Below are 25,656 nucleotides of genomic sequence, written 5' to 3'. Positions count from 1 at the left end.
AAGCTAAACAACTAACATATTAAAGTTAATAAACATTAATTAAAACCTACTGACCTATATTTTCTCCAAAACGAAGTTTCATAATGTTCTAAAAGTTATATCTTTTATTTGCCGATGATGTCACGTTATCCTGCCCACTATTTTCAGCACTGCATGTTCAAAATACTTAAACCAATAACTTTGTGTTTAAAGCGCCATTTTGAAACCTAGGTATTGTAAACGGATTGGTACAGAGCAAAGGATACCCACGGAGTGGGTTTGGAAAACAATTAAATTTGCAGACAAGATTTCTGATATACGGTAGAGATATGTTAATGAAATGCTATTGATAAAAAGCGTATTTGGGGTAGTTAGTTAGTAACAGGCATAGAAAATATTTACTTACAGTGGCCCTTTAAACAACTTTGTGACTTCTTAGTATGGCAAGTTTTATACAATAACCATTAAATTGCCAATTTCTCGTAAATAATAGCCCAAAACAGTTTTTGATACTTTTATATTAATATGTTAGTTTTTTCTTTTTACTTTTTATGGGATTCCGACATCGATCATTCCCCTGCTTCCATTTTTCTTTTCCATAAAAATAGATTAGATTACACTCTCATGCAGCAACCTCATTCACCTAGAAAGCATGCATAATTAATTTCCTCATTCATGCCTTGGGGGGCAAGAGCTTTTAAATTAAATATCCATTTGCATTCATTCTGTAGAAGTTTTTTATCCAAATCTCCACCACGCTCTCTAAGATCAATCTTTTGCAGACCTCTGAATTTAAGTTCATGCTTATTACTGTTATGAAAATAGAAAAAATGTCGTGCTACACTACTAGTGTCAATCAATTTATTCTTTATGTCTCTCTTATGCTCTTTAATTCTTTCTTTGAGCTCTCTGTACGTTTTTCCAACGTAATAGAAATTGGCAATTTAATGGTGGTGAAAATATCCAAGAGAGCTGCAATTTGGAGGCTGTGAACAACTGCAAAATAACTAAAGATCACGAAGAAGTGTGAGAGGAGCACCCCTGGAGGTGCGGCACCGCGATAGTGGGACTCTCAATAATCGCAAGTACAACCGCTACGGCGGAAAACACTTTCAGACACAGTATTTGTTATCTGAACCAAGAACTGGTGAATACTTTACCGCTACGGCGGAGCTTGATTTTCTAACAACTTGAAGTATTGCTGATAGCCAAGAACTGGTTTAATACTTACCGCTATGGTGGAACTGTTAGTTTACACTGTGTCTTTAAGTTAAGTCAGGATCATATCTTGTGTCACAGCAGAATACTATCTTTTACCAACTTCAGAATAAACAAGGAAGTTTAAGTTTCCATCTTGCAGGTTGTCTACAAGCCAAAGCAACAATTAATCCTCTAATTACTTGAGGCTCAAGTTGCAACATTTTTATTGATCTGTTGGGAAGTCTCTCCTAATTTACCTACCGGGACTTATATTACCTGTGGTTATAACCAGGTTTTCTCTCTTTTTGGTTATTGTTATTTTTATTATTTAGTTTCAAATTAACTTTCAATTTAAAGGTTTCTCCAGCTGGTAGGAAATTTTCATAGAGCACTATGATCGGAATCGTTTTGAGTACCCTTCAGGTTGTTTAATATATTCTCATGTTTTTCCAATAAACTGCTCTTTTAATGCTCCTTTGGTTGCAGCATATGATTGACACTTTTGTAAATGTTTTTTCTATGTCTCTATAAGGTTTGTCACTTTAGAATAGTTTATCCAATTACACATATAGGGATTGTTTAGGGCTGGATAGGACAGGCTTACCATTTTCTATTTATTTTGAGTAAAAATTTTCTACTCTCCCCTTGCACCAGAGGTCTGATAAGTACTAATAATTCAGACCTCTGTTAACTACCCTGTTTTTTTTTATTGGTAATACTGATTGTGCTGGCAACAACCCCCTCTTCTTTTTATATATATATATATATATATATATATATATATATATATATATATATATATATATATATATATATATATATATATATATATATATATATATATATATATATATATATATATATATCTAAACCTAACCTTACCAGCTACCTGATTAACGGCTTCAATGCCATGAATTTCAGAAGTGTGGTGCGCAGCTGCAATTACCAACATTCTAATTACCAAAAGGCAATGGCAAAACCATGCATGTCTGCTATTTCTAAACAAAGGGATCCCAGAGAAGCAATTGAAACTATTTGTCTTATGCCTGCATACGATATGTGCAAATAATTTCAGTTTGAACCCCAAAGTTTGTGAAAAAGTTAACATTTTTTTTTTTATTTTATTGCAGCTGCCAGAGAAATTGTGGCACAAACTATACCAAAATGGACCTTAGATCAATACCTTGGGTTGTCTACTAGAAATAAATATAGTTTTGATAGGTTAATAAAAAGAAACCAAGGCTCTTTTCCTGTTTAAATGGAGAGATAGCAAAAATGCTCTGGTCTTTTGAGAAAGTTTGACTGAAATTCCCAGTCCTTAAAGGGTCAGAATACACTAATTTTTATAAAACTGCATAATATAGACACTTCTATAAAGAATAGTATGCAAAGATACTGATCTAAAAATCCATTATAAAACCGTTTAAAAACTTACTTAGAAGCTCCCAGTTTAGCCCCGTTAAAAAGGTAGCTGAAACACCAACTGCAAGTGGGAAAAACAGACACTCCCCCTTCCTTTGCATATGAAAAGACTCTTTACACAAACAGGAGCAAGCTGGAGTAGGTATACATCAGTATTTTCCTAAAACTTTAAGGGTTGGTTAGGAGTCTGAAAATCAGAGCAATGTTATTTAAAAAATAAGCAAAACTATACATATTTTTTTTAAATAATCTGTATGGGCTATATAAATGGATCATCTACAAAACATTTATGCAAGGTGGTAGGGTTATCTCTACACTATAGCTAAACTTAACCTTACAAGTTACCTGATTAACCCCTTCACTGCCGTTAATTTGAAAAGTGTAGTGTGCAGCTGCAATTAGCAGCCTTCTAATTACCAAAAAGCAATGGCAAAACCAGGCATGTCTGCTATTTCTAAATAAAGGGAAAGCAATTAAAACAATTTGTCTTATGCCTGTATATGTGATGTGTAAATAATTTCAGTGAGAATCCCAAAGTTTGTGAAAAAGTTAACAATTTTTTTTAAATTTGATAGCATTTAGCTGCGAAATGGTGGCACAAAATATACCAAAATGGGCCTAGATCAATACCTTGGGTTGTCTACTAAAAATTTTTTTTATAGGTTTTGAAAGGTTAATAAAAAAAAAAAAATAATAAACTCTCTTTCTGTTTATATGGAGAGATAGCAAAAATGCTAAAAATGCTCTGGTCTTTGGAGAAAATAATTTTCTGAAATTCCCAGTCCTTTAGAGGTTAAAGGAGGCTTCTAAAACCATAATTCATAAAGATAGGTTTAATTATGTTAAGATGTATGTCTTGTGGGAGAGACTGTAACACACTAATATATTAAGAGAATTAATAAAGTTAAGGCCAATTTTTTCTGTAATAAAAAGTGGAAAATGACTCAAAATATCATACTGGATGCAAGAAAGTTTAACCCTTTCACTAATGAGCCATTTTATACACCATGTGCTTACGTCTTTTGCTGTCATTTTATTTAAACTTGAATTTCAGTCCTACATAAATTATATCACAATCAACATGTGGGGTTGATGGTGATTTTAAAGGGACAGTCTACCATAGAATTGTTATTGTTTTAAAGATAGATAATCCCTTTATTACCCATTCCCCAGTTTTGCATAACCAACACAGTTATATTAATATACGTTTTACCTCTGTGATTACCTTGTATCTAGGAACCTTCTTCCAGCCCCCTGATCACATGACTGTGACTGTTTATTATCTATTGTCTTGCATTTAGCATTGTTTTGTGCTAAATCTTAAATAACCCCCTGTGCCTGAACACAGTGTTATCTATATGGCCCACGTGTACTTTCTGTCTCTTTGTGTTGAAAAGAGATTTAAAAAGCATGTGATAAGAGGCAGCCCTCAAAGGTTTAGAAATTAGCATATGAGCCTACCTATGTTTAGTTTAAAGGGACAGTCAAGTCCAAAAAAAACTTTCATGTCTCAAATAGGGCATGTAATTTTAAACAACTTTCCAATTTACTTTTATTACCAATTTTGCTTTGTTCTCTCTGTATTCTTAGTTGAAAGCTAAACCTAGGAAGGCTCATATGATAATTTCTAAGCCCTTGAAGGCCGCCTAATCACATGCTTTTGTATTTGCTTTTCACAACAGGGGAGAGCTAGTTCTTGTAAACCATATAGATAACATTGTGAGCATGCCTGTGAATTGTGGCAGACACTGCACTAATTGGCTAAAATGAAAGTCAATAGATAATAAATAAAATGTCATGTGATCAGGGGGCTGTCAAAAGATGCTGTGCAAAACTGGGGAATGGGTAATAAAAGGATTATCTATCTTTTAAAACAACAAAAATTCTGGTGTTGACTGTCCCTTTAAACTAAGAATACCAAGAGAAAAAAGCAAATTTGATGATAAAAGCAAATTGGAAAGTTGATTAAAATTAAAAGTCCTATCTGAATAATGAAAGTTTAATTTATACTAGACTGTCCCTTTAAGAGTTCACCCCCTAATAAAAATCTCCATGTACCTAGTGGGCCAGGTGATCTGTATCCCTCAGACACATCACACACGTGCACTCACCTGTACTGATATTGTCACCGATTTCCTGCTTCACAGCTTCCAGCTGACTCTTTACATACAGATCATTTGCTTGTTCAGCATTAAGTGTGACTTCAGTCTTTACATCACCTGCATAGATCATATAAATATGGTTACAGTTCAGCTTCTGAGCACTGCACAAATAAATTGTAATGTCTGAATGTTACACACATACATTCACCTGTATTACTACCTGTGCCCTGCACCCCTCAAACCCATCACACACGTACACTCACCTGTATTACTACGAACAAGTATCTCCTGCTGTGCAGCTTCGGTGATATTTGTTAGCCACGGATATTCTGTTTGTTCCGTGTTACTTGAAATCTTAGCATCATTTTTACCTGAAGTAAAAAAAATATATATATATCACTATTTACATAGTAACATTGTAGATGAGGTTGAAAAAAAGACAGAAGTCCATCAAGTTCAATCTAAGTCCAATGAGTTCTAAATTTAATCTCTATATTCTCTTTTAAAAATAAGACTAAAATACAATTGTGTGATTTAAGTTAAATAAACCAGAGGCTACATCACTAGCAGTCCCATCTGGAAAAAAATATTTCATCTAATGACATTAGCACAGCACTAAATACAACCTGTGTCATTAAAGGGAAAGTCAACACCAGAATTTTTGTTGTTTAAAAAAAAAATCCCTTTATTACACATTCCCCAGTTTTGCATAACCAACACTTTTATAGAAATACACTTTTTATATCTGTGATTACCTTGTATCTAAGCCTCTGCAAACTGCCCCCTTATTTCAGTTCTTTTGACAGACATCCATTTTAGTCAATCAGTGCTCACTCCAGTGTAACTTGACGTTCATGAGCTCAAAGTTATCTATATGAAACATATGAACTAATGCCCTCTAGTGGTCAAAATGCATTTAGATTAGAGGCAGTCTTCAAGGTCTAAGAAATTAGCATATGAACCTCCTAGATTTAGCTTTCAACTAAGAATACCAAGAGAACAAAGAAAAATTGGTGCTAAAAGTAAATTCGAAAGTTGTTTAAAATTACATTTCCTATTTAAATCATGAAAGTTTTTTTGGGACTTCACTGTCCCTTTAACCCCTTAATGACCACAGCACTTTTCCATTTTCTGTCCGTTTGGGACCAAGGCTTTTTTTACATTTTTGCAGTGTTTGTGTTTAGCTGTAATTTTCCTCTTCCTCAATTACTGTACCCACACATATTATATGCCGTCTTTCTCGCCATTAAATGGACTTTCTAAAGATACCATTATTTTCATCATATCTTATAATTTACTATAAAAAAATTTTATAAAATATGAGGAAAAAATGGAAAAAAACACACTTTTTCTAACTTTGACCCCCAAAATCTGTTACACATCTACAACCACCAAAAAACACCCTTGCTAAATAGTTTCTAAATTTTGTCCTGAGTTTAGAAATACCCAATGTTTACATGTTCTTTGCTTTTTTTCGCAAGTTATAGGGCCATAAATACAAGTAGCACTTTGTTATTTCCAAACCACTTTTTTTCAAAATTAGTGCTAGTTACATTGGAACACTAATATCTTTCAGGAATCCCTGAATATCCATTGACATGTCTATATTTTTTTTTAGAAGACATCCCAAAGTATTGATCTAGGCCAATTTTGGTATATTTCATGCCACCATTTCACCGCCAAATGCGATCAAATAAAAAAAAATTGTTCAATGAATGGAATAAATGAACATACTGTACCTTTAATTCACAACTATTCCTTCGCATATAGACTGTTGGACAAACTAATGAGTCCAGCCGTATGAGAGACTAACACTTCAATGTGCTGAATAAACTTTGGTGACTTTTTTCATATTGACAAATTGCTATAATGTGCATAACAACTTTTTGTATAAAGTATATTTTTGACACTGAGTATATAACGTAAACAGCGGTAACAAATAGAATCGATACATTAATTCAGTTAAAACTGCCACAGAATAAATCCATGAGAAACTAATCAGTAATAACTGTGACAACCGACTGGGTAATAACAAATATACAACAAGAAGGGGATCGTTCTTGATATGACGATACAATTTTTGTGTCAGTAGTGTTGTGAATGAGAGTGACAAATCACGACATAGTGATCGATTTTACAACTTTAATATATGCCGCGATTTTTACGCTATGTGTTTTAAAGAGCCACCTATCTAGAGTGGTGTGCAAAATAAACTATATATACACATATACACACAAGATCTACCCCAAACAGATACAATCTCTATCTGAGATTCTCCCCCTTAAAATCAATACAATCTTAACATTTTATGTGGACGTTAAAACCTATGTATTATAAACCATCTTGATACATGATCTCTGCTGAGATAATAGAGTCCGCTGTACATTGCGGTTAGACACTTCCGCATACAATTACCGTTGCCTAGGTAACCGCTGGGTATAACTGACGGACTGAATGGCTGGGCGGCCCCTATGCCCTGACGAAGTCACGTACAAGTGACGAAACGCATCGGTGGGCGTGACCTAGAGTTGCGATCACTCACTGTCTGACTGTAGCCTGTCGGCTTATCGCTGTATAACAGTTCTAACGCAACATAGTTCATAATTTGATACATTTGGTAACTGATTTGTTAAGACATTGCAAAACAGTATCTAATATAGCTAGACAAGCTTACGAATCCTAATGCGTTTATTTGCTGAACCAAACAGCGTATAGCTTTTGATTCATGAGAGAGTTAAGAGGTGCAGGATTCTAGCACTTATTTAATAAACAGGCGAGTCACTTGATACTATAGTGAAGTGTTTACCTATACTTCACTTTTTATATATACGCTGCATGCATGGTGTGACTAGTTATAGGGACATTAGCAAGAAATCGGCTGACTGAGTTCAATCTCAGCAGTACGCAGGCAGGAGGACGCCTTTGAGCGCATAGTCTGTGTGAGGTGTTTGATACACGTGTCCTTATACATATATTCAACCACGCCGTGTATGACTACAATCTTAATGACAGTGTTGTGTGAGCACAGACAGGTCACATAGCCCTCTATTTTTATCCATTGTTTTTAATGTTAGTTTGATCAGTTCACCTGAATTGAGAGGAATGGATGATCATTACTTATTCCTAGGACTGACCATCTAATATATTGTTCGTCTTAGCATACATGTTTAATAAAGTGTCATTTTAACTTACTTATTTACATTTTTGAATAGTGTTTAATTCAGCACTTGGCTTCAATGCCACAAATCCTTTGAATTCCCCTAAAACTATTTTGTAAATTTTTTCACAAACTTTAGGTTTCGCACTGAAATTATTTACAAACAATTTATGCAATTATGAAATAAATGGTTCTAAATGATTCTCTTGGATCCCCTTTGTTCATAAATAGCAGACATATATGGCTTTGGCTTTGCTTTTTGGTAATTAGAAGACTGCTAAATGCCACTGCGCACCACACGTGTATTATGCCCAGCAGTGAAGGGGTTAATTAGGGAGCATGTAGGGAGCTTTTAGGGTTAATTTTAGCTTTAGTGTAGTGTAGTAGAGAACCCCAAGTATTGATCTAGGCCCATTTTGATATATTTCATGCCACCATTTCACCGCCAAATGCGATCAAATAAAAAAACCTTAATTTTTTTCACAATTTTTGGTTTCTCACTGAAATTATTTACAAACAGCTTGTGCAATTATGGCACAAATGGTTGTAAATGCTTCTCTGGGATCCCCTTTGTTCAGAAATAGCAGACACATATGACTTTGGCGTTGCTTTTTGGTAATTAGAAGGCCGCTAAATGCTGCTGCGCATCACACATGTATTATGGCTAGCAGTGAAGGGGTTAATTAGGTAGTTTGTAGGGAGCTTGCAGGGATAATTTTAGCTTTAGAGTAGAGATCAGCCTCCCACCTGACATCACACCCCCTGATCCCTCCCAAAGAGCTTCCTTCCCTCCCCCACAATTGTCCCCGCCATCTTAAGTACTGGCAGAAAGTCTGCCAGTACTAAAATAAAAGGTATCTTGTTGTTTTTTTGTGTGGCATATTTACATATGCTGCTTTGTAGAATCCCCCATAGCCCCCAACCTCCCTGATACCCCCCAAACAGCTCTCTAACCCTCCCCCTCTGCCTTATTGGGGGCCATCTTGGGTACTGGCAGCTGTCTGCCAATACCCAGTTTGCAGAAAAAAAATGGTTTTATTTTTTTTTTCTCCCGTTTTTTTTCTGTAGTGTAGCTTCCCTCCCTCCACAGAGCACCCAACATTCGCTGATGACCCTTATTTTTTTATATTTTTTTACATTTTTCTTATATTCTTTTCTGTAGTGTAGCGGTTCCCACCCGCTCCCTCCCCGTGCACGCACGCGCCCGCCCCCGCCTCCACGTGCACGCATCCGTGCACACCCCCCGGGCATCCCCGCCCACGATCCCGCCCCCCTCCACGTCACCTGGGCCAGTGATACCCGCCACCCGCCTCCCACACACGCTCCCACCCACCAACGATGAAAGCCATAGATGTCCGGTGCAGAGAGGGCCACAGAGTGGCCCTCTCTTCATCGGATGGCTACTAAGGGTTATTGCAGGATGCCTCGATATCGAGGCATCACTGCAATAACCGGAAAGCAGCTGGAAGCGAGCAGGATCGCTTCCAGCTGCTTTCCAGACCGAGGACGTGCAGGGTACGTCCTTGGTCGTTAAGGGTATTTTTTTTTAGAGGACGTACCCTGCACGTCCTCGGTCGTTAAGGGGTTAAAATCCATTTTAAATTGTTCATTAAAACTGCAATATAACCAATTTTTGCACAGTATAAATGCACTCATTTCAAAAACCTGACATGGACACAACACAGCACTAACATTCTATAAGTCCTGATACCTGATATGGGAACAATACAGCACTAATATTCCAAGAGTCCCAATACATGACGAGGACAATACATCACTAGTATTCCAACAGCCCCTATACCTGACACAGGGACAACACAGCACTAGTACTCCAACAGTCCTTATACTGACATGGGGACAATACAGCACTAGTATTACAACAGCCCCTATACCTGACATGGGGACAATACAGCACTAGTATTCCAACAGTCCCTATACCTGACATGAGGACAATACAGCACTAGTATTCAAATCGCCCTTATACTGGACATGGGGACAATACAGCACTAGTATTCCAACAGACACACTACACAAGCTCACACACAGAGTCAGATCCTGATTACTTAAAAAAAAAATGTATTTTTAACTGATAAATTATTTTCATTCGGAATGATGATAGTCCACAGTCATCCATAACATATGGGATATATTTCCCGCTACTATGAGAAGGTCAAGAACCCATATCATAGCTTAAAATCCCTCCCATCTCTCTCTAGTTTAACGTATAACCAAGTAGAGAATAGGAAACATATAGGTAGGCAACACAAAGCAGGGTCTGTAGAGGAGTCATTAGAACTGCCGCCCAAACATTGAAACGGACGGGGCTTGTGGACCATCATCATTCCAAAGGAAAATAATTTATCAGGTAAGCATAAATGTTGCCTTCTTTCATAAAATGATGATGGCCAACAGTCCTCCATAATATATGGGATTAATACCGATGGTCTATTTTATGGAAAGGGTGGGGGGGGGGGGGTTTTGGCAGTTCAACTGCCGACTTTCCTGCCAAAAGCTGCTAGCAAAGAAAACAAAACCTCAAAGCAATAAACTCTGAAAAAAGTATGCAGAAAAGACATGTTGCAGCTTTGCAAATCTGCTCCAAAGATGCATAATTTTTAAAAACCCATGATGTTGCAACTGCTATTGTAGAAGAACTAAATACACTTAGGAGGTGACTTTCCTGCCTTTAAGTATGCCTTGTGAATCACTTATTTGAGCCAAGAAGCCGATGCTACCTTAGTAGCTTTCTGCCCCTTATGAGACCTAGAGTGAAAAAACAAACTAGAAGTTTGTCTGAATTCTTTAGTAGCTTGGAGATTCAAACAAAGAACCACGTCATGCAGAGAAAAGTAGATTCAGATGCCAGTGTGGAGAAATAGGAATCATAAATGGCCTAATTCTAACGAACTTCTGGACAAAAGTCTGATCCTCAGGAGGTTTAGCCAACTTCCTATTAAAAAGAACAGGTAAAGCAGAAATTTGATCTTTTAGAAACAAACCCTTGTCAAGGCCATCTTAAGAAAAAAAAAAATCTATAAATCCTAAAGAAGTAACAAGAAAACCTTCTGGAAGAACATCATTCAAAAAAGGCCTTCCAAATCACTTAATAAATTATTTGTGTTACAGGCTTTCTGGCCTGCATCAAAGACTCAATAACTGAAACCAAGAAACCTCTATGTCTCAAAACTAGGCGTTCAAGCTCCAAGTCAGGTCAGGCTGGAGCTGATGTTGACTTGTGTTTAGTTCAAGTGCGATTCTTGGAAACAGGTATGACATGAGGACAATACAGAGAGAATAAAAAAAGATAAGGAACTCGAAGAGACCTTCTGTCCCTTACACTTCCCAGAATATACAACAAACAAGAAAGAAGTTTGTCTAAAATCCTTAGTAGCCTGAAGGTAGAACTTCAAGGCGCGAACCACGTCCAAATTGTGAAGCAAACGTTCCTTCGCAGAAGGAGGATTGGGACACAAAGAAGGAACCACAATCTCTTGATTGATGTTGCGGTCTGACACGAACTTAGGAAGAAAGCCTAACTTAGTACGTAGGACAGCCTTATCAGAATAGAACACCAGATAAGGAGGCTCACATTGCAAGGCGGCAATCTCAGATACTTTGCGCGCAGAAGCAATAGCCTGAAAAAGAACCTTCCAGGACAACAATTTAATGTCAGTCTCATGTATAGGCTCAAAGGGAGCCCGTTGCAAAACCTTAAACACAAGATTTAGACTCCGAGGAGCCTTAGCTCTAAACACAGGTCTGATCCTAATCAGAGCGTTATCAAAAGACTGTACATCGGGAAGCTCCGAGAGCCTCTTGTGCAGTAAGACAGATAGGGCCGAAATCTGTCCCCTCAGAGAACTAGCAGAAAGGCCCTTTTCCAGTCCATCCTAGAGAAACGATAGGATCCTGGCAACATTAATTTTATGCCAGGAAAATCCGCGCTCTTCACACCAGAATAAGTAGGTTCTCCACACCTTATGATAGATGCAACGAGTAACCGGCTTACGAGCTTGAATGACAGTATCAATCACTTTTTAGTAAAACCTCTCTTGGGTAGGACTAAGCGTTCAATCTCCACACAGTCAGCCTCAGAGAATCTAGATTTTGATGAACAAAGGGACTTTGTTCCAGCAGATTCCTGCGACAATGGAACTTCCACTGGGTAGCTTGGCATTGAGACGAGACGCCATGAGATCTATCTCCGGCGTCCCCCACTTGTTGCATATCTCCACAAACACTTCGGGATGAAGAGACCATACCCCTGGATGAAAGGATTGTCTGCTGAGAAAATCCGCTTCCCAGTTGTCCACACCCAGAATGTGGATCGCTGACAGCGAATAGCTGTGGGCCTCCGCCCACTCCAGAATTTAAGATACCTCCCTCATTGCTAGGGAGCTTCTCTTTCCCCCCTGATGATTGATGAAAGCCACTAAGGTTAAATTTTCTGATTGGAATCTGATAAACCGGGATGAACTCAGAAGGGGCCAAGCCTTCAGAGTCTGAAGATTGCCCGAAGTTCCAGAATGTTGATCGGGAGGGAGCATTCCTCCTGAGACCACAGGCCCTGTGCCTTTTTGGCACCCCAAACAGCTTCCTAACCTGATAGACTTGCATCCGTACTCACAATCTCCCAGGATGGTCTTAAGAAGGATGTCTCTTGGGACAGATGATCTGGACAGAGCCACCAAGAGAGCGATTCTCTTGACCGGATGTCCAAATAAATCTGTTAAGACAGATCCGAATGATCCCCGTTCCACTGTCTAAGCATGCACAGTTGCAGAAGTCTGAGACAGATCCTGGCAAAGGGAATGATGTCCATGCTGGACACCATGAGACCAATTACCTCCATACACTGAGTCACAGAGGGCGTTAAGGAGGTCCAGAGGGCAAGACATGCTGAAGCAAGCATGCAACTGGTCCGTTAGATATATCCTCATGGATATGGAGTCTATTATAGTACCCAGGAATTCTACCCTGGTGTTTGGAATAAGAGAACTCTTTTCTAGGTTTATCTTCCATCCATGAGGTCGAAGAAGAGAGAGAAGAGATTCTGAATGGTTCTTCACCAGACAAAAAGATGGTGTTTGTACCATAATATCATCCAAGTAGGGAGCTACTGCTATACCCCGGGTTCTGGCAACGGCTAGAAAAGCCCCTAGAACCTTCGTAAAAATCCTTGGAGCAGTAGCTAGACCAAACGGAAGTGCAATGAACTGGAAGTGCTGGTCCAGAAACGCAAACCTTAGGAACTGGAAGTGATCCTTGTGGATTGTAATGTGAAGGTAAGCATCCTTCAGATCTATAGTGTTCATGAACTGTCCTTCCTGAACTAAGGGAAGGATGGACCTTATCATCTCCATCTTGAACGAGGGGACATTTGGAAATTTGTTTAAGCACTTTAAGTCCAGAATCGGGCAGAAAGTTCCCTCTTTCTTTGGGACCACGAAAAGTTTTGAATAGTATCCAAAACCTCTTTCTGTGATAGGTACCGGGACAATGACCCCTAAGGAGGACAGATCCTGCATGCACCCCAGAAAGGCTTCCCTCTTTTCTGGTCTGGAAGACAGGCTTGAGAGGAGAAATCTGCCTTTGGGTGGATGAGACTTGAAACCTATCTTGTATCCCTGAGCTATGACCTACAGAACCCATGGATCCTGCATGTTCCTGAACCAAGCGTCTGAAAAGAGCGACAGTCTGCCCCCTACACGATCGGGGGCCACCCCTTCATGTCAATTTAGTCTAAGCTGGCTTCTTGCTCTGCTTGGATTTATTCCAGGACTGAGCCGGATTCTAAGTACTCTTGGTTTGCTCGGCTTAGCGGAGGGTTGCTGTTAGGATTTATCAGAACAAAAAGGAAAGAAAATTAGAACTTTGTCCCTTAGATTTGTTCTTTTTATCTTGAGGTAGGAATGCACCCTTGCCCCCTGTAATCATGGAGATAATGGAGTCCAGGCCTGAACCAAATACAATCTTTCCTTTAAAGGGAAGGGAAACAAGTCTGGACTTAGAAGTCATATCCGCAGACCAGGACTTCAGCCAGAGAGCCCGATGGGCCTGAACCGAAAAGCCAGAAACCTTATCATTTAGGCGAATAATCTGCATGTTTGCATCACAGATAAAAGAATTAGCAATTCTCAAGGCTTTAATTCTTTCCTGGATATCGTTCAGGTGACCCTCCACCTTGATCAATTCCAATAAGGAGATGCACCAGTAGGTAGCGGCTCCAGCAACCGCGGCAATGGCCGCTGCCGATTGAAACAAGTATCCGTATGTTGAAACATCTTTCTTAGAAGAGTTTCCATTTTATTATCCATCGGCTCTCTAAACGACGAGCTATCCTCAAGCGGGATAGTAGTATGTTTGGCAAGTGTGGAGATAGCTCCATCCACCTTAGGAAAGGAACCCCACAACTCCAATTGAGAGTCCGGAACCGGGAATAATTTTTAAAAGGAAGACGAAGGGGAAAAGGAAAATCCAATTCTGTCCCATTCATTCTTAATGTTTACCATCATTACAGGCACAGGCTAAATCTAAAGGCTGGTTCCTCCGCAGAAGGAGGCTTAGAGGCAGCAGACTCTGTCCCAGAAAGTTCACCCTCTGAAGCCTCAGAGAGCAACTCATCCTCTGATAACTGAGACAAAGCAGAGAAATCCAATAAAATACAGGATGACCCCTGGGCAGGAGAGCTATGTTTAACTTTCTGCTTGCGTTTAGCAGGGCAAGGTAAAGCACTGAGGGCCTCAGACACCACAGTTTTTAACTGCATGGTAAAATCTGATGGAAAAAGGCCCCCTCCAGATGGAGGATCAAGCATGCTAGGGGAAGCTGCGTGTGTAGAAGGAGATGACTGTTGGGTATGCACCTCATGGGACGGCAAGTCCTCGGAGGTGGATGGCTCAGTGGTACTAAAGGGGTTAACCTTCTCTGACCTAATAACGTTGTCAAGGCATGTGGAAAGGGCGGACGGACATACCAAGGCCTCCTCACAATATAAACAGGTATTATTATTTGGAATAGAGGGAGTAGCCTCTAGTATCTCAGAATCCTCCATATCTTAAGCTAATAACAGTAGGACACAGAAATTAAATGATTTTTATTTCTCAAAAACTGTACCTTTATACTACAATTGCTGGGGCACTCACCACCTCCTAGACCCAGACAATACAGAGAAATATCATCTTCTCCGACAGCCAGCTCAGTCAGGAAAGAGGAAATGAAAGCAAGACCACTCCCAGTCACATGGTGCACAAGGCAGGACTGCCCCTGCTATGAGAAAAAGCGTGCCAAGCTACAAGCTGCACAGCACTTAAAGTGAAAGTAAAAACCTGTGCGTTCCAGCCATATAACAAACAGCCTATGAGCCCAATAAAATCTCACACATAAAGCAGCATAAAATCAAAGCATCACATTTAATTAAACCCCACTGTTCCATAATCCCCCTCAGGAGATATTAACCCATGATTCTATTAAGATAAAAGGAGCCACACTGTGACCCTGTCTACTAACGTTTTCAACATATGTAAAAAATGAAACGATCTTACCAGAATCAATGCTGTGGAACAGAAACACAGCCTCTCAAGTGTGACAGTCTTGTAGCATCTCTCCTGACATGGACTTGAGTGAAAAAAACAAGCAGGCAGTGAAACTAGTCAACACTGATTGCTTAGGAGCTGTTAGCAGGCAGTGCATGGGTTCGCAGAAAGACTCTCCCTGCATCTCCAGACTCTATATTTCGTCAATGCTCTAACTGAGAGGCTGACAAGACTACTTAAAACTCCAGTCCCATATCGAATAGCAGATACCCCTTCTAAGGAACTACTCTGAAATCTTCTGATACTTCTCTGCCATCCTCCTGTGACCAAATGCAAATAATGACTGGGGGATGGGGGAAGTGGGAGAGGTATTTAAGCCTTTGGCTGGGGTGTCTCTGCCTCCTCCTGGTGGCCAGGTTCAGTATTTCCCCAACAGTAAGGAATGATGCTGTGGACTCTCCTTACATTAAGAAGGAAACATTCGGCTAGATTACAAGGTTTTTGTCAGTAAGGCTTGCGGTGCTAACAAGCAGTTTATGCTCACCCCTCACCTACAAACAACGCTGGTATTACAGGTTTTTACAAACCCGGCGTTAGCCACAAAAAAGTGAGCGGAGAGCAAAATTTAGCTCCACATCTCACCTCAATACCAGCGCTGCTTACGGTAGCGGTGAGCTGGCTAAACGTGCTCGATTTCCCCACAGGAATCAATGGGGCAGATCCGGCTGAAAAAAACCTAACACCTGCAAAAAAGCAGCATAAAGCTCCTAACGCAACCCCTATTGATTCCTATGGGAAAATACTTTTTATGTCTACACCCTAACATGAACCCCGAGTCTAAACACCCCTAATCTTACACTTATTAACCCCTAATCTGCCGACCACGACATCGTCGCCACCTGCATAATATTATTAACCCCTAATCTGCCGCTCCGGACACCGCTGCCACCTACATTATATTTATTAACCCCTAATCTGCCGCCCCCAATGTCGTCGCAACCTAACTACAATTATTAACCCCTAATCTGCCGCCCCCAACGTCGCTGCCACTATAATAATGTTATTAACCCCTAAATCTAAGTCTAACCCTAAACCTAACCCCCTCTAACTTAAATATAATTTAATTAAATCTAAATAAAATTACTACAATTAAATAAATTATTCCTATTTAAAACTATATACTTACCTATAAAATAAACCCTAAGCTAGCTACAATATAACTAATAGTTACATTGTAGCTATTTTAGGGTTTATTTTACAGTCAACTTTGTATTTATTTTAACTAGGTAGAAAAGTTATTAAATAGATATTAACTATTTAATAACTACCTAGCTAAAATAAGTACAAATTTACCTGTAAAATAAAACCTAACCTAAGTTACAATTACACCTAACACTACACTATAATTAAAATAATTCCCTAAATTAACTACAATTAAATTAAATAAACTAAAGTACGAAAGAAAAAAAAACACTAAATTACAGAAAATAATAAAATAATTACAAGTTTTTAAACTAATTACACTTAATCTAATCCCCCTAATAAAATAAAAAAGCCCCCCAAAATAAAAAAAAATCCCTACCCTATACTAAATTACAAATAGCGCTTAAAAGGGCCTTTTTCGGTTCATTGCCCCAAAGTAATCACCACCCACACACCCAACCCTACTCTAAAACCCACCCAATCCCCCCTTAATTAAACCTAACACTAACCCCTTGAAGATCAACCTACCTTGAGACTTCTTCACCCAACTGGGCAGAAGTGGTCCTCCAGACGGACAGAAGTCTTCATCCTATCCGGGCAGAAGAGGTCCTCCAGACGGGCAGAAGTCTTCATCTAGACGGCATCTTCTATCTTCATCCATCCGGAGTGGAGCGGGTCCATCTTCAAAACATCCGACGCGGAGCATCCTCTTCCAACGACATCTGACGACTAAATGACGGTACCTTTAAGTGACGTCTTCCAAGATGGCGTCCCTTCAATTCCGATTGGCTTATAGAATTCTATCAGCCAATCGGAATTAAGGTAGAAAAAAATCCTATTGGCTGATCCAATCAGCCAACAGGATTGAGCTTGCATTCTATTGGCTGATTGGAATTCTATCAGCCAATCGGAATTGAAGGGACGCCCTCTTGGATGACGTCACTTAAAGGTACCGTCATTTAGTCGTCGGATGTCGTTGGAAGAGGATGCTCCGCGTCGGATGTCTTGAAGATGGACCCGCTCCGGATGGATGAAGATAGAAGATGCCGCCTGGAGGACGTCTTCTGCCCGGATAGGATGAAGACTTCTGCCCGGTTGGGTGAAGACGTCTCAAGGTAGGGTGATCTTCAAGGGGTTAGTGTTAGGTTTTATTAAGGGGGAATTGGGTGGGTTTTAGAGTAGGGTTGGGTGTGTGGGTGGTGGGTTTTAATTTTGGGGGGATATTGTATTTTTTTTTTTTTACAGGTAAAAGTGCCGATTACTTTGGGGCAATGCCCTGCAAAAGGCCCTTTTAAGGGCTATTTGTAATTTAGTGTAGGGTAGGGATTTTTTTTATTTTGGGGGCATTAGATTAGGTGTAATTAGTTTAAAAAACTTGTAATTATTTTATTATTGTCTGTAATTTAGTGGGGGGGTTTTTCGTACTTTAGTTTATTTAATTTAATTGAATTTAATTGTAGCTAATTTAGGTAATTAATTTAATTATAGTGTAGTGTTAGGTGTAATTGTAACTTGCCTGTAAAATAAAAATAAACCCTAAGCTAGCTACAATGTAACTATTAGTTATATTGTAGCGAGCTTAGGGTTTATTCTATAGGTAAGTATTTAGTTTTAAATAGGAATAATTTATTTAATTGTAGTAATTTTATTTCGATTTATTTAAAATATATTTAAGTAAGGGACCCTAAGGGTGTTAGGGTAAGACTTAGGTTTAGGGGTTAATACATTTAATATAGTGGTGGCGACGTTGGGGGCGGCAGATTAGGGGTTAATAAATGTAGGTAGGTGTCGGCGATGTTAGGGACGGCAGATTAGGGGTTAATAAAATGTAACTAGTGTTTGCAAGGCGGGAGTGCGGCGGTTTAGGGGTTAATATATTTATTAAAGTGGCGGCGATGTCCGGTCGGCAGATTAGGGGTTAAAAATTTTATTTAAGTGTTTGAGATGTGGTGGGGGGGCCTCGGTTTAGGGGTTAATAGATAGTTTATGGGTGTTAGTGTACTTTTTAGCACTTTAGTTAAGAGTTTTATGTTACGGCGTTAGCCCATAAAACTCTTAACTACTGACTTTTAAATGCGGTACGAGTCTTGACAGGAGAGGCTGTACCGCTCACTTTTTCCAAGACTCGTAATACCGGCGTTAGGAAAGTCCCATTGAAAATATAGGATACGCAATTGACATAAGTGGATTTGCATTATGTTCGAGTCGCAGGAAAAAAAGTGAGCGGTACACCTGTACCTGCAAGACTCTTAATACCAGCGGCCGTTAAAAAGCAGCGTTGGGACCTCTCAACGCTGCTTTTTAAGGCTAACGCAAAACTCGTAATCTAGCAGATTGTTTTTCATGCCTGTATGTATTATTCTTTTTAAATGTCCAAAATAAAAAATATCAATAATAATATTTTGTGCTGTTGAACATGCAATGCACATAGACAGCTCTTAGCAATTTGTATATCCCAACAAAAACCTGCATAATGTAAATTACTCAAAATAATATTCCAAAGAGCATGAAAAGTACAACAGAATATAAAATGCAGACTGATGGTGGCAATGGTGGGAATACAATGCCTAATTGACTTATAAATAAGTATTAATAGTGCAGATAGTTCTAATAAATGGTAATAAATGGCAATAGCACCATATGTCAATATGTTCAGTACAATATAAAATTTCACATATTGTAGTAAATTAGGTACACTGTAGATCATATAACAATGTGCTGTGGTGTACAGCTGCCTAAAGGTCCTTGCAAAAAACACCTACATATAGGATGTTATGAAATCTGAACCTACAGCATAAAAAATATTTCACACATTTACCTCTGGAGATCGAGTTAAATCCCTAGATTTATGCTTATGCTTACTTTTTGGGGGGGACAGTCGCTAAACAAACTGTCACCATTTTGAATATATTATTTTTAGCATTAGGAGTAAAAAAACAGTAGTTTCCCCTGAGTGACAAGTACAGGAAAAATTCCTTCAGGAAAGTTGACTATTGAAGCTGATATGTAAACAAAATATGATGTATACAATTCTCACAGATTTGAGTGACCTAGCATACTTGAACATATTTGTAAAATAGGCATATATAAGTAGATAGAGGGATATCAGAAAACTTAAAATATAAGTATACAAAGACACTGTATAAAAGTATTAGTACAGACAATACCTGGTAGAGAGCCTTCTACACTAAGTTGACACTCATTCAGACACTACAATTAGCACACTGTGTAGAAACTACTACACTCCCTATTTATTTTATAGCCCTTGAGTACACCCTGACAGCGCCTGTATGGGTACTCTCCCCCTTCCTGGGACTGGCAGGCACTGGAAATAGGTTTAAAATCTGGTCCCAACTGTAGTAGTAGAAAATATTGCAATAAGCAAATGCCGGTTGTCTTAAAGGGTCATACACCTAAATTTTAAAACCGCCCCCAAAATTGGGCTTAGAGCTGCCAGAGGACAGTTCCCAATAATGATAGAACCTTTAGGGACCTGATAGGGGAAAAATGTGTCATGAAAAAAGTAGGTTAATTACCCTGGCTATGCTGTACCTGGGTCAGAGTACCTACAAATAGCCTCTGGGCTGTATGTGCGCTGTGTAAAGTCACTTACTTTACACAGTACCCCTCCACTGGCTTACCAGGCATGTCAATGTCAATGCAGCTGCAGCAGTATTCAGTAGAGAGCCAATCCAGTGTCGGTATCGAGTACCACAGAGGATTGCAGTAGGAAATACCTGAGTCCCCCAGGGGGATGCTAGGGACGAGTCCAATAGACGCCTGAGGGTAGTTATGGCTGAACTCCCGTTAGGGAAAGGCTGTCACATACCAGGGTATTCCTGTGCCCCTGTAGCATTCAGCTGCTGTGAAGTTTCTCTTATTTTCTTGTAAATGATACTCCCTAGGAACTCTGGGTTTCACATAGGTCTGAGCTCCCAGTTTATAATCCATAAGCAATTAGCTGGAAACACATCTATTCTCAACCAAGTTCTACAAGACCAAGAACAAAACTAGAGAGATATGGGAGGTGGGAGGGATCTTAAGCTCTGATATGGGTTCTTGACCTACTCCTAGTGGCAGGAAATATATCACATATGTTATGAAGGACTGTGGACCATCATCATTTTCTGAAAGAAACATATACAATATTACAGAGAGGTTCATGGTTTTTCTTACTAAATATATCTAAAATAAATGTGCCACCCACAGGTCGCATTACTGCATCTGCACATGTGTTTCCACATGTACAAGCTCATTAGAATACACAATTCAACTGGGTACTGCACATCTTTACAATTTACATGGTCTTTGCTGCTGCCACTTCTTACCTGGGTAATTATTACTAATATTCTCTTCTTGTATATGTGTATTGTGCTCTCTGCATCTGTTTGTTTGGTTCTGTATTTAATAATAAGGCTTGATGGCAGAGTACCTTTCAAATTTTTCCACATAAAAATAAATATTACCAACATGCTTATCTGCTGGTCTTTCACATGTATAATAGAATGTTTACATACAATGTCCCTCTATCTCACAATATACAGATGAGCAGCTTTAAAGATCACATAGCGTTTTGGGTTGTTTTTTATGTCCCTACAAAGTGCTACCGGTGTATCCGCAGCGGATCAGATCACAATAGTAATGATTATACTCTGGCAGTTATGACAGCAGCAGTATAGGGCTTTGGTGTCATGTGATGAGGATAAAGAAACTCTACAAGGGGGGCGGAGCTAACCGCTGAACAGGATGGCAGCATGAGATATGTGCTCTCCCTGTTTTCTGACTTATAAATATTAGTTAATTGCCCAAATCCTTTCACAAAGGAGAAATACTATCATCCCTGTCTCCCAGAAGCATACCAGCATCGGGTAGTATAAGGACAAGGTGAAAATCTGCATGCTTATTTACTAGCACAAGAAGCACGGGAGGCCACTGATCTCTGAGAAGCTATGTGCAACACATCGGCAATAACACCAAGTCCCCAGAGGGTCGGGGCTCCGCTCTGGGGCATCATTGGAGACTTTGTGCATCTCATGGGAGTCGGAGGTTTGCCCTGAGGTGGACCTGCTGTGGCTGTTGCAGGTCGGATAGGAGCCTCAACCCGTGGCCCTGATCGCAAATCACGGATCGCACAAGAAGCCGATGCACGGAGTGTCTCCGCCCGGAATACAGGGAGTGCACTACCGCTCGCCTGGCTGACATACCTCTCCTCGCTGTGACTGACCGGAGGGCCGGGGCTCCGCTCCGGGTCAGGTTGCAGCTGCCTCAGGGCTCAGACGAAAGGCATCGAGCGGTGAGTCACATTAAGAGGGCCTGAGCTGAACCTTTACTCAACACCAGCTGACCACTTACCTTGCCCCGCAAACCGGGGTCACCTTTGATCCGAAGCGGGGACCCGACGGAGTCTTATAACTTGAAAGTGCGCCATTCTCATTCAGGGCGCGAATAGCCGCCATCTTGCGGCCTCCTACATCGGCTCTTTCTCTTCAGTGGGCCTAGAACGGACCAGGGTAAGAGTGCCGTGTGCACGCATCTACTTGTTATATAGTCAAGCCTTACTGCTTAGACACCTGGCATAGGTGTGGATAGTCCAGACTACCAGATATAAGGCTTTCACAGCCAGATTAAGCTATACCATACCATTTCTATCAGCCTAACCCTGGTCCCCCTACAGAGCCCTGATTCACTTTCAACTTACCCTATTTGGGGCCTGCAACAGCTTACTTCACCTTCCTACTCATTTGCAGATCCCAAGCAATTGGTAAAAATGGCTGTGGTACTCTCCCATATAGCAGACCTCTCCCCCAGGTTTGGGTCTGCAAAGTTATATCCACTTGCCTCTCTCAGACTGGTTTGCTTATATTCATTGTTGAACTCAATAACAAGGGATTTTGTCATATAAATGTGATTACCTGTGCTGCTGTGTCAGCTTCTGTTCCTCTGCTGCCCAGGCTCAGAGTGGAATGTTATAATTTATTTTATCTCTCACCAGATTCACTTCTCACATACATTCAACTAGTTGGCGATACTCACTCAACCCAGCCCTTTTATCTGGGAGTCTCTCAGACTAGGGTCTAGATCCCTCTGACTAGGCCACACATTCCTACTCTGCTTTATATAACTGAGTTGTAAAGCCCAGTCCCCTAACCCACATACTTGCTTCTCCCCCCCACCACCCCCCCTCGAATACCATTCTTGCTGAATTAGTTGCAAGGGAGATTATAGTAACATACCACATATGTGATTTTCCCACACCATTCCACCCTCACCCTACCAACCTGGTCTTCTTTAAGCCCTTATTCAAACACCAGAGAATCTGATTTAGAGAGGAGTGCCATATTCTGCTGTTAAAAGCGTATACTCCCCTTACAATTTACAATTTATATACTGTGCTTTATACATTAAACAGCTTGGTCCCCCTTTTACAGCTCATATTGTGCTTATTGTTGATGTTATGATTTGTGTGACATTGTTGTAGAGACTCCCCTTTGGACTCCTTTCCGGCCCACTCACGTAGTGGGCTGATCACTTCCACTTACCTTTTTCCCTTCCTTTGAGTCGTATCCTCTATTTCCTGAGTCCAGAGGGGGGCACTCTGAGGTTTGCTGGGTGACTCCTCTCCCGTGCTTATATTCTATTGACGACCTGACGCTTAGTCACTGTCGCTACTGGACGTGGGGTGGACCCACTCAGCGGGCTCGGTTTACACCGCTCCTATCCTGTTCTATAAGTTATCCAACCCTTGTGCCTATTTTTAGCAATCTGGGCTGATACTGTATTGTTACTAATTGATTAAACTCTCATTTAATTACGAATCTGATTCCCTTTGAGCCGTTGGCTCAGTGATAAGTCATCATGCCCTAAGTGTAGATACCACCGGTAGGTTATGCCTAGCCCCGCTCTCGCTCACAGTATTGTATTGATGTAATTAACCTAATATGTTATAGAATTTGCATATCAGATCTTCTGCCTTAACAGTCATTTCCAGGTACAGGAGTGGTCAAGGTGGTCTATCCATCAAGTCAATCTCTGCATTCCAAAGATATCAATCATGCCTCATGCTTCGAGAAGAAACCCTAGAACCCCGGCTGCAATAAAGAAAACTGTGCTCGACCATTTCTCTCAACCCCTTAAGGATCCCCTCTCTATGCGGAAAGAAGCAAGTGATCCTGAGTCCCAAGATGAGGACTCCCAATCAAGTTCTCACTCAGGGGCTCATTTAAACCATTACATTACCGAGAGCACATTACAGAAGATGCTTGCGGCTCAAACTAAATCCATTACAGCAGAGATCCAGTGGAGTTCAGCCGAACTCCGGAAAGACATAGGTGAGATGGGAGACAGGATAGATACTCTGGAATGACAGCATGACGACCTCGCTACAGATAATTCTAACATCCTAGCATATGCCGAAAACCTAGCGGAACAGATATCCCAGCTTGAGTTAAAACTGGCCGATGTGGAAGATAGGGCCAGAAGAAATAATATAAGGTTTAGAGGCATATCTGAGTCAGTGATGCCTGGGGATCTACAGGATTTCCTCACTTCACTCTTCATTGCTCTACTTGGCCCCCTGGAGGGCGACAGTCACACTATGGAGCGAGCGCACAGGGCCCTTAGGCCGAGGACAATGTCATCTGACAAGCCGCGAGATGTGGTGGTTTGTTTCCATAATTTCAAATTCAAAGATCGTCTGATGCAGGCGTCTTACAATAAACCTGACCTTCCTGATAACTTTAAGGACATTCAGCTTCTTCCGGATCTCTCATCACACACGCTGCAACAGCGCAGACTTTATGCCCCAATCACCACTCAACTTAGGAAAGCCAACATTAAATATAGATGGGGATTCCCCACTAAATTAATTGTGTCAAAGGACAATCAGACCCACATTGTTTCATCTCCTTCGGTTGGCAGCACCCTCCTGACTACTTGGGGATTGCAACCGGCAGTGGATCCTCAGAAAGTAGTTCAATCTAAGCTACGGGTCTCAGCACCAATATGGTCGGTCAAAGAGCAGAGGCCCAAGCGCCAAAAACCCAATCCACCTGACCACATCCCGAGGCCTCAAGCCTCACCTACTTGATAAGTTACTGTTATATTTGCTAGTGTGTTATTTGGTTTTTGCTAACCTTTCTTATATGTATACAAACGTTTTTTATTTAGGCAGATGTTCTGTTTAGTTTATAAGAGCAGTGCAGGCTGGCTGGCCTCTGGCCGGACGGTTGTAAAAGAAATAAGCTAATATCCACATGGCAGATTGCCATGGCTGATGTGGCGACCCGGCCGGACTGCTAGCCACCCTTTATTTCTTTTGAGAGCGGGGCTATGTGTTTATTAGCCCTACCCTCGTTTGGTTCAGCTCCCTCCCAGAATTTGGAACCCACACTTGGTTCCCACTTAGGTGGACTACTTCCACCAGTCCCCCCCCTGCCCTTGATCCTCCTTCCCACATCTTCCACCTTTCCCACTGCCCTTTTCCTTATCCCTAATCCTCAATTGATTGTCGCTCGTCCATGGCGCCCCTTAGATTTCTGACCCTAAATGTAAGAGGTCTTAACACCTTTGGCAAACGAAGTCTTCTATCTAGAACACTAAAATTCCACAAGGCCGATGTGGCCTTCATACAGGAAACACACCTAAGAGATTCTTCCCCTGGCCCGTCACTCAGGGACTACCCTATTTTAAAAACTGCCTCTTACTCTAAGAAGGCTAGAGGCGTTGCAATACTGATTAACAAAAGAGTGGCCTTCGAACCTCTTCACGATGATTATAGATCCACAGGCTAGGTACCTCATCCTGATATGTAACCTGGACCATGTCACATACACCTTAGTATCTGTATACTTACCCAACACCCTCCAACCCAGATATTTAAAGAAAATCTTAAGTAAAGTAGAACAGGTTGGACAGGGTAGAGTAATCCTAGCAGGAGATCTGAACATGGTGTGGGATGGTGGCCTTGATAGACAGACGAAGCCTTCTAAAAAGAGCCCCTCTGGCCCAGAGACCACATGCCGGAGATTTCGGGAACTTATGTCCCAGTTTAACTTTTTCG

At 40.5% G+C, this 25,656-nt stretch overlaps 1 protein-coding gene across 2 annotated transcripts in view; it reads right to left on the bottom strand.

The window, feature by feature from the left end:
* LOC128657355 (oocyte zinc finger protein XlCOF7.1-like) overlaps positions 1 to 25,656 on the bottom strand; it is a 190,822-nt gene that overhangs the window by 27,718 nt on the left and 137,448 nt on the right. For both annotated transcript variants that reach the window (XM_053711672.1, XM_053711671.1), the window contains exons 10-11: positions 4,967 to 5,074; positions 4,713 to 4,820 (exon numbers count right to left, since the gene is read on the bottom strand). In XM_053711672.1, coding sequence (XP_053567647.1) covers positions 4,713 to 4,820; positions 4,967 to 5,074 — 216 coding nt within the window. The remainder of the gene's footprint in view (positions 1 to 4,712; positions 4,821 to 4,966; positions 5,075 to 25,656) is intronic.

Source organism: Bombina bombina, chromosome 4, assembly GCF_027579735.1.
Source record: "Bombina bombina isolate aBomBom1 chromosome 4, aBomBom1.pri, whole genome shotgun sequence".
NCBI classification, from domain to species: domain Eukaryota; kingdom Metazoa; phylum Chordata; class Amphibia; order Anura; family Bombinatoridae; genus Bombina; species Bombina bombina.
This window is presented reverse-complemented; position numbering and strand designations above follow the sequence as displayed.